Consider the following 9869-nt stretch of genomic DNA (forward strand, 5'->3'; position numbering starts at 1 on the left):
GGACTATAATACATCAAATTTAATATTAAATTGCTTGAAAATAACAAGTTGTAAATATTTCTGCTTAAATGGTTACATTTTAACTTCTGCTTTTTCAAATTTAAGTGGAAATATAAAATACGAAGAAATTATCTTGGAAGAAAAAAAATAGCACTTGGATTTAGATATGTGTATATTTAAAGAAGAGTTATATTATTTGTATGGTAAATTTATTTTTATTTCTCTGCATGGCATCACTTATTTAATCTCTCTCTTTCCTCTTTGTGTTTCTCTAAATTGTAATAAAATATATATATCTTTTAGTTGTTTCAATAAACTTGTCTGGGTATTCCTAAATGCTTTCTTTCTTTTAGCCTTCTCTAGTGTGTTAAAAAAAATTCCATGTTTATTTTATGTATATCCCAGTGGAATCTCAGGACACAAGGATAAAAGTTGAAGCAGATTTGACGGAAGTGGGAAAGAAGATACGTTTGATACGACTTTGGACTAACTTCAAAGTTAAATTCATAACATAAATTATCATATAAAAAATATTAAATTGTTTATAAATGGTGCATGCTTAATATGGTTGGGATAAACTTATGGCTGAAGTGAATAGAGTGAAGCAGATGATAGGGTTCTGAATCAAGTAAAGTGATTGTTGGTGAAGGAACAAAAGAATACTTGCATGGGGTGCCCTGTCGTCACCGTGGTGACATTGTAGTTCTATAAGTTATTATTGTTGAAATATAAAAGAAACCAAAAACAATTAGCTTTAGTAACAATACTCATTGAATTATTCTCGAACCAACCAATCAAAAGAATTGAACTTACAAGTTAGAAAAATTATTATGATTCATACTGTATTTGGAAGCAGCAACATTCCCCTAAACTCCAGAGTCAGTGATTCAATGCAGTGGCTCCCACAGCCATTCCCTGCCACCCCACCCTAACTATCCATTCTAATTTATTCCAATTCTTTTATAATACAATACAATCAAATAAAAATTTGAGTGCAACATAATATTATTTTTAATCAAGATTAGGATTTTAATTTTATAACTTGCTCTATTTTTTAATATTAAACTTTATTGTGATGATTATTAAATAAAATTTTAATTTTTATTAAAGAATAACACTCTTAACACTTATGATACTCATTTTTATTAAAGAATGTTTTATATATATATATATATATACTGTTAGGATTTGTCCAAAATATAAAACCCCCTACTAGTTATGCAGAAGTCGAAGAACACAGAGAAACACCTCTGAACATAAGACAGTTTTTGGTTGGTTCTTAAAACATGGAACTTTACAACCGGAGATTGTTGCTGCAAAACGAGGATCTTCCAATCTTCACACACATACCTCCTCTCCCTCACATCCAAGCGCCACCACCACAATCCTCAACCTTCGGAAACCCTTTGCAATTATCCATACGTCCAATTTTCGCTTCCAGCGTTGCATATGCTTTCCTCATCTTCTTCACAGCCCTTTTCTTCATCGGCTTCATCTTGTTATACATCCGTCAATTCTCCGCCTCGCACTCATTCCGCCGCCACGTTCCATCGTGCCGAAGTGTGGACCCCGCCGTGGCGAAGTCCCTGCCGGTGGTTTCCTACCGCGAAGACGCGAAGCAAGTAGAGTGCGCGATATGTTTGGAAGAGTTCGGAGACGGTGACGCGGTGAAGATGATCCCTCACTGCAGGCACGTGTTTCACCCGCAATGCATTGACACGTGGCTCGCTTCGCACGTGACGTGCCCTGTTTGCCGGTGCAGCGAGTTGTGTGAAGAAGGAACGAATGGAGAAGAAGGAAGAGAGGTGGGGTCGGTGTCAGTGAGAGGGGAAGAAGGGACAGTGATGGCTACAAGTTTGGATTAATCACAGACACTGTAGCGTTGCGTAGATTATTGGGTTTTTCACATTTATTTAGCAATGGCAACTCACAGCACGTGTACAAATAGAACTTTCTTACTTTCTTTTGTAACTTTCTTCATTCTCAATATTTAAGAGGTTGGTTGATAAGATTCTTATTTGTAGTGTGTTATTTTTCAAGTCACTCAATCTCTCAGAATGTATATTCAAGTGGAAAAAAATTATAACTTCAGCTAAATGGATAATTAATATTACCATCAATCATGGGAATCATCTCCCTGGGATTATTCCAGCGTAACCAATGACCATAAACAAGATTGTTTCTAATAAAATAAATTTATAGTTTTAAGAAAATTAATGGTTAATAAATATAAATTGTACCTCTAAACCAAATTAAAATACGAGGCACAATGATTTATTAATTTTAAGAGAAGAAAAAAGAAAAAAAATATTTATTTGATTATAACTTTCACAAATTATCAAAAACACATCTAAACTCATGTTTTTAAATAAGATAATTTTTTTTATTAATTTTCATTTTTTATTCACCTCTTTCTTTCTTTTTTTTCAAATTTTTAAATAATACTTAATAAATAAATAAAGGGGTAAGTTGGGAAGAAATGTCACTTATTTCTTTAAGCGTAAAAACTCTCTCTTTAATACAAAAGATTTTTCTAAAGTTGAGATAGCACGAGGACGAAGTAGGATTTTGAGGTATGGAGAAATTCGAGCTGAAATATGCATTTCGCATCTTTGCACAGCCATTTTCAATGAGTTTAGATCTTTTCCATTTTTTCTTTATTTTTTTATTTTTCATTTAACCATTAAAATAATTATACTATAAATTTTATTTTAAAATTTTTAATGCTTTTATTTTTTTTATGGTAAAGATTGTGTCCATTTCCTACAGAAACTGAACAGAATCCATTTTATTTTTAATAGGAATGATAACTTAAAACTTTTTTTTTTTTCATTCTGCAAACTAAAATCAATTTCTAAAAGAAAATGAATCGTTAAAAGTGAATAGTCAATGATTTACAAAATATTTTTTATTAATCATCTAATTCATCCCTATATAATTTTAATTACTTTGTTTGTTTATAAAAAAAATAGATAAATTAAATTGAATTATCGGTCATTGTTAAATGATAATAAATCATCTAATATATTTTGTAGTCTGTTGAATATAGTAGTTCAAAATTCGTTAGTTGAATATTCTTTAAAAGATATATAACTCCAAGACTCTATAGTATTTGGATGTAAGAACTACTTAAATATCAAAATTTATTTTATAAAATTATTTTTTTAAAAATAAATAAAGTATATTTTAAAACAAATGCATTGAATATCCATTTAAAAAAGTTAATGAATAAGTTTAATGATTTTTATTAAATGAGTTGTTAACAGATTGACAAATTATAAGTGAAATAATGATTTTTTAAATGTATAGATTATTGTTTATTTTAAAATTTATCTATTTGGTACCTCTAATTTTGAAGAACTACAATTGACTAAAAGTTAAAATTAATCATGAAATTGTGATTGATTTCATTATTAGTCACAATTAACTTTTTTATAAACAAAATAATTATTTAAATTTTAATAATTAGTTTATTTTGTCTTAATTAAAGTTTTTAAAATAAGCCATTCATCTCATTGAATTGGTTCTGTTTAAGTAAAGTTTTCAAGAAGTTCTTATAAAAAAAGTTTGTAAAAAAATTGAATAAAATTTCTTTTATATGTTAAAAACAACTTTAATTTTTTAATTTTTTTAAAAAAAAATTTATTGAACTTCTCTAAAATTTAAAAAGATACATTATTTTAAATTTACAAGAGAAGTCTTATTATTTTTTATACTAAATTTTTTTCTATAAAAATTTCTTTACAAATTCACGAAAACATGGTCTTGATTGCACACTACTTGACGATGATTTATTGGGTTATAGACGTCGTGCTTAGGATGCATTGGACAGAGTTTCACATCCTTTGAAAAATAACATTTAAAAATTAATTTTTTAAAATTATAGAATCAAAATGAAAGCAAAATAAATAAATGAGATAACAAAATTATAACTTTATCTTTGAAATATGCTTTAGAATTATAAATTTACGTCAAAGGTTTTAAGAATACCATAAAGAAACGATTAGTGAATAAATATATAATCGGCATCAAAAGTGGCAATATATGTTAATATAATCTTTAAAAGTTGGTAAACATATAACTTAATTTCTAGGGCACTATATTAGACATTAAATTCACAGATTTGAAAATTAATTTATTTACAAGTTAATATAAACTATTTGTCATAAAACCTATATATTCAAACCTTGAATTATACACAAACAAAATTTATGAGAGCAAATCTACAAGTTACATTTTAAGAGATGAATGGATGATTCGTTTAATATAGCTCACTTTTTTATCCAAAGTCAAAAAATGGATGTTACTGGGTCACACTCCCAGACCTAGAGCCGAAGAAAACTAGCCCACGCAACTTGTTACGTGGATAAATTAAAAGTGAAAACATGGCGTAAAAAAGGATGTTATCTTACCAAACTGCCAACCAAGCGAAAGTGAAAAAAAAAAAAAACAATTGAAAAGGACAAAAAGAACATTTCGAAATAGTATTTGTTCCAACGAATTCTTTTCAGTTGTGATAGGCTGTCATTTGTCAAGAAATTTCTACCAATCATCAGGGCACACTTCAATAAACAAACCTGCAAAGCCTAGTAACAGAAGGTGCTGGTTTCATGACAAATCAACATTGAAACGGTTCATAACAGCCAGACAAGCCTTCAGTCAACTTTCAAGTAAAACCAATCTGATTTTGATATATATGCAGTGTGCAACCAAACATGAATTTTAACATTTCGGAGCAACATCCATTTTATACTAGACTGTCCAGCCACTTGGAATTAAAATGACGCGATTTCTGTTCCCAAAATAAAAAACAAGAGTTGCAAATCGAAACTTCAAAAACAACATTCATTTTTATTCATATCAGAATCATGGCCCCAAAAAAATGCCATCATGTGTTCCACTGGTGCTCTCGACATAAATACAGTAATCACAGTAAGAAACCAAAAAATTAAAAAACGAAGAGAATACCTGGAAACGTCCAGGAGATAAAACTTGTTAGGGTGTATTTTGTTAAAATTGTGACCTTTATTTTAATGTCAAATTATAGTATAGAATAAGCACGTATCACCTCCACCACAGGCGCTTGACACATTGGGCACTTCCTTCTACTTTGGACCAACTCATTGGCACATTTTGAACATGTACACAAATGCCCACATCTGCAACAAAAGCACAAGGATACTTTAAATGATTACAATCAGGTTCAGGTGCAAACTGGCTACAGATCTATCAAACTGGTTATGAATATTGAATAGTACCTGTACATCAAAGAATCAATATTGTTTTCGCAGCATATACAGCAAAGTCCTTTCCTTACACATTCCCATTTAGATTTATCTTCTGGTGACTCGCAGTCATGTATTTCTGGAATAAATTTAACTTGGTCTTCTCAGAGATATGACAAAAGTTACTTTTCTTGTAAAAATATTTCACAGGTCACATTGAACAGCAAAATGTAAGAGTCATGAATAATTGAAATGTGAGGGGGTGAGAGGAATAGCAAACCTGACGATCCAGATGATCGATTTAGAGCTGCAGAAACTTCTTGTCTTATTGAGCGCTGCAACTCAAGCTGCATATCCATACAAGCCTCCAGCATTCTCTGCATGTTATTCATTCTTTGCTGTAGTCTAGCCATGTCAATTCTCAAGTCATTAACAATCTCCCAATCCTGCCAAAAAGACAAATCAGAAATTTATTTAAATAATAACACATTTATTTAAAAAGAAATAAAGCAAAGGGACGTACGATTCCTAGACGCTGATTATTTATGTCATTCTGTGACCAGTTGTCACGATGAGGGTGTGAATCCCAAATAGGCAGAGGTGGTGGTATAGGTAAAGAGGGCAGGTCAAGTGAACTATTAACAGTACCCTCCTGACCAACAATCTGATCTCTACTCTGCTGTTCAAGGTCTTGTTCTACTGAGGCAGAAGAAGGTGTTGTTTCTTGCAGCTCCCAGTCAATGTGCGCATTACCTTGCCTTTCAACATATGATTGTATCAACTGATCAAGACTCTCACGGAAACTGCTGCGAAGGAGATTAGAGACACTTCTCCTGCAAGACGAACATAACCATTTATTCTAGATTACATCATTTATTTTAGTAAGTGCAAAAACTATTCACTTGTATTTACATACCTACTAAGAAGTTCCCTGAGTTCACCACTGTACACATTGTCGTCATCAGGGAAATAAAATCCATGAATTCTACCAACTGGAGCAGTTTCATGATCAGAAGGTCCCCCCAACCAATTTTCCACAGCCTCTTGGAAGCCACCATCTTCTTGCCACACATCGGGAGTTTCTTGCAGACGAGAGTTTTCTACATCCTCATTTCCCGAACTCTGTTCTGGCCAGTCATTTGCTGTATTGCTGAGCTGATGATCATCCACATTTTCCTCAGTGCTATTTATCAACTCAGTATTACTCTGATACCAGTCACTTCCTTCATTTCCAATAACTGCATCAGGCTGTTCTCCTTCTAGAGCACTAGATTCATTCCAATTTACATCATCCACAACATTATCGCCCACATAATTGTCATGATTTGAAGGATAGTTTTCACTATTACTTATATCACCCAGCTCAGATTCCTCATTCTGTTCGTTGCTAAATTCTTGATCATTACAATGCACCGAATCATCAGGTTGCAAATTCTCTTGGGTATGTTCATTAGCAATATCTTCAGTTGGCATCACATCAACATTTTGCTCAGTGTCATGGCTGTCATCCCTTATTTCAGCGCCATCATTGAACGATGATTGCCGATCTACTGATTCAATTTGCAAAAGCTGCAACTGATTGTCTTCTACTTGACCAGTAGAGTCTTGCCAATCTAAATTCTCACATGTGGTTCCTTGTAAACAGCTCTGACCACTTGATATCCCATGTTCATTGCTTCCTCTGTCGTTAGGTTCAGACAATTCAGAATGTACACTTGGCACCATATGCGAACTGCTTGATCCCATTGGTTCATTTGTATTAAAGTCAATATCAATACTAGATGAGGTATCAGATAGATAGCTGGTTGCTTGACTGCAACCACTACTGTCCTTTTTAGAGAAAAATCCTTCCCTGTTAAAAAGGAAAATTAATGTCATTGGCATGCGGCAAAAAAATGAACCAGGAAAAATATGAGCAAGTTAATCCAACATAATAAAAATCTAAAAATTAAATGTCATAAATATCAGTTTAGCAGACATTCAAAAGATGGGTATAGCAAAATTCCAATATAAGCCATTATGATTAAGGATGTAATCAAACAAAATCTGTATAGATCCATACAAGAGAGCCAGTGCACAAAATGTAATACATTTTTGTCTGGTAAAAATTTACATAAAGACAACAAAATGACGCAAGAAAAAATGTCATAAATAAAAAATAGGAGGGAGAGATTTGGAAAAGTTTGGATAAAAATAAAGTTTAATATCCTCATCAACTGATGGCCTAAAGAAATTCATACCTTAGACCTGATACAGTTTGTTTTCGTCTCAATAAGCCCAATTCACTTTCTGCAACCGAAGGGGACCTGTTATTATCAACAGATCTATCATTTCTCAAGAACCTGCCTCTAAGTAGTGCCTGTAAACATTTAACAAACACTCGTCAAATGAAGGGAAAAAATCAGGATTCAGAGCAAGTCCTAAAGTTTAAAATATGTTTGATTGGATTAATAATTACACTATTTTGTTTCACATTTTTTTCCAAGTTATCGTGTTTTAGATTATTTCTGCATAAGGAATGTTTTATCATTTGCCCCTACATAACATTCTGCTTTGGATTTTAAATATAACATTTAACCATTCCTACAATGAAAATAACTTATTTCGATTTCACCTTGAAATACAGTACATAACCAAAGTGTTCATTTACAAGTACTGCCTGGTTCAAATGATGTGAATCTCTTACCCAGTTCACAGTAACAAAGCTCTAAGTTCAAACTTAGCAGTCAGAAAAAGTGAAGAAGTAGAACAAAAATAGATATTAATCATTTTCTGGACAAACCTGAATGCGATTACGATAGGGGAAATGAGATACGGCATGATGGTCCAACAACTCCTGAATTTCTCTTTGCCTTTCCCTCTCAGCTTTCTTAAGCATATCAAGCATAACCTGTCGGCCACATAATTTACGGATACCCCTCCGAACAAGCTCAGTTTGGCCCACAATCTGGTTAACAATATGCCCATCGCGTACCCGTTCAATTTGTGTGTCAATTTCAGCAGATGGTTCTTCTCTATTCTCCGCAGAAGAAATACTTCTCTGCTGGCTACTTGTTTGTACCCACTCCCTTATAATTCTCACCCTTTCCTGCTCAGTTTCTCCGAGCCATTCTCCCCTTGGACCATTATTTCTTCGGGAAATGTTTGATACGTGATCCCTAGCACCACTATTCATCCATTCCCTGAAAATTTGTCTCACTCTTTCCCTTTCAACTTCCCCCAAATCAGAAGAATTTTCACAGCTAGAATTGTTTAAATCTTCATGATCATCATGGGATTCATTCTGACTTTGAGACTGCGACCATGTTTCAGACTCATTCTCACCCAAAACTGCATCTTCAAGAACATGGCCCCGCCCTCTTTCTTGGCCATCCAGTCTATCATCCTGGGAAAGGTCCACAATCAAGCCATCCCTCCTTTGTTGAAGAAGCACTTCACCAGGTCTTGCTTGAACTTGATTCACCACATGTTCATCTTCAATCTCTCGCCACATTTGCAAGAGTGAAGATGACCGGGTGCTTCCTCTTCTTCCATCTCCCCCTCTACCGGACGACTGAGAATGGGAGTCCCTCAGGAAAGAAGAGTCGAGCACAGACACACTGTGTAGACCAGCAATAGCCATTTCTAGTTTACTTTTCTAGCAACCACACAGATCACTTCAACCCATCTTATTCAAACGCACTAAAATTTGCATTTGGTAACAGGGAAGGGAAAAAAATAAAGGAATTCAGAAACAGATCCTTTTATATTTTCATGGATTCAACCTCCTTCACATTAACCAGAAGCTTTACCCTCCTTGCTAGTATCATCACCCGTATTATCCTCATCAAGGAAAGGAATTACAAACCTTTAAATTTTCCAATTGAAGGTGTTACTGCTTCTATCTACACCTACTTCTGCACCCAAAAAATAAATAAATAAATAAAATAAGCGCAGAATAAACCACATCAATTGTTTATGTTCCATTTGACAATATATATCGCAATCAAAATTATAAAAACATATCAGAAACTGTCGAAATAGAGATGACAGAAATAGCTACACTAAAAAAAACAACTGAAAAATCCTCAGATTCCACAATCTCAGCGAACCTTCGCAAAACGCGGCCATTCCGCTCACCGTGCTGGAGTTCACCATTCCGATAACAGAAAATGAAATTCAAAAATTCGCTTATCACCATTTCACTCAGAAACACCGCAGCCACAGAGTAAACGAAATTGAAAATAAAATAAAAAATAAAAAACGCAAGCAAGGAAAAGAAAATTCCAAACAAAATTCAAATCTGCATTGCAACACACAAATTTCCGACCAGAAAAAAAAAACGCAAAACAAAACAAATCAGAATCCAAAGGATTCAGCAACGAAAGACAAAAAACAGCAAAGCATTTTAAAACGTGTGGGATTTAACAGTGAAGCTGAAGCGCGATGAGGATGGATGTGAACGTACCGGTGAAGCTGAGCTTTTGATTTTGAAGTAAAGGAAACGAAACCCTAACAGCGAAGAGAAAGAAACAGAGAGAGAGAGAGAGAGAGAGAGAGAATAATGACAACGAAAATGAGAAAACAGAAGCACAGAGATAGAGAGAGAGAAGGGGGAAAGAAAGAGCGGCGATTTAGAATTAATAAATGTTGACACGTCTGCAT

General features: G+C 33.5%; 2 protein-coding genes across 6 annotated transcripts; one reads left to right on the forward strand and one right to left on the reverse strand.

The window, feature by feature from the left end:
* The first annotated feature begins 1241 nt into the window (after window positions 1-1241).
* LOC113859748 (RING-H2 finger protein ATL57) lies at window positions 1242-1865 on the forward strand. The gene has a single exon (XM_027492445.1). It carries the CDS (start codon window positions 1287-1289, stop codon window positions 1863-1865), a length of 579 nt encoding a protein of 192 aa, XP_027348246.1. The 5' UTR covers window positions 1242-1286.
* Window positions 1866-4494: 2629 nt separating this feature from the next.
* Window positions 4495-9869, reverse strand: LOC113857876. Of its 5 annotated transcripts, XM_027490128.1 has the most exons (9): window positions 9673-9866; window positions 9317-9348; window positions 8008-9121; window positions 7466-7584; window positions 6142-7077; window positions 5749-6058; window positions 5506-5671; window positions 5259-5364; window positions 4833-5159 (listed from the first exon to the last, which is right to left on the reverse strand). In XM_027490128.1, the coding sequence occupies exons 3-9, from the start codon at window positions 8845-8847 to the stop codon at window positions 5042-5044; spliced, it is 2595 nt and encodes an 864-aa protein (XP_027345929.1). In that variant the 5' UTR covers window positions 8848-9121; window positions 9317-9348; window positions 9673-9866; the 3' UTR covers window positions 4833-5041. The 5 variants fall into 5 exon arrangements, with proteins under 5 accessions (XP_027345927.1, XP_027345929.1, XP_027345928.1 ...); XM_027490126.1 differs by lacking the exon at window positions 9317-9348 and having other exon boundaries at window positions 4495-5159; window positions 9673-9869; XM_027490127.1 differs by lacking the exon at window positions 9317-9348 and having other exon boundaries at window positions 8008-9118; window positions 9673-9847.

This window comes from Abrus precatorius, unplaced genomic scaffold (genome assembly GCF_003935025.1).
Source record: "Abrus precatorius isolate BTA unplaced genomic scaffold, Abrus_2018 Scaffold2, whole genome shotgun sequence".
NCBI classification, from domain to species: domain Eukaryota; kingdom Viridiplantae; phylum Streptophyta; class Magnoliopsida; order Fabales; family Fabaceae; genus Abrus; species Abrus precatorius.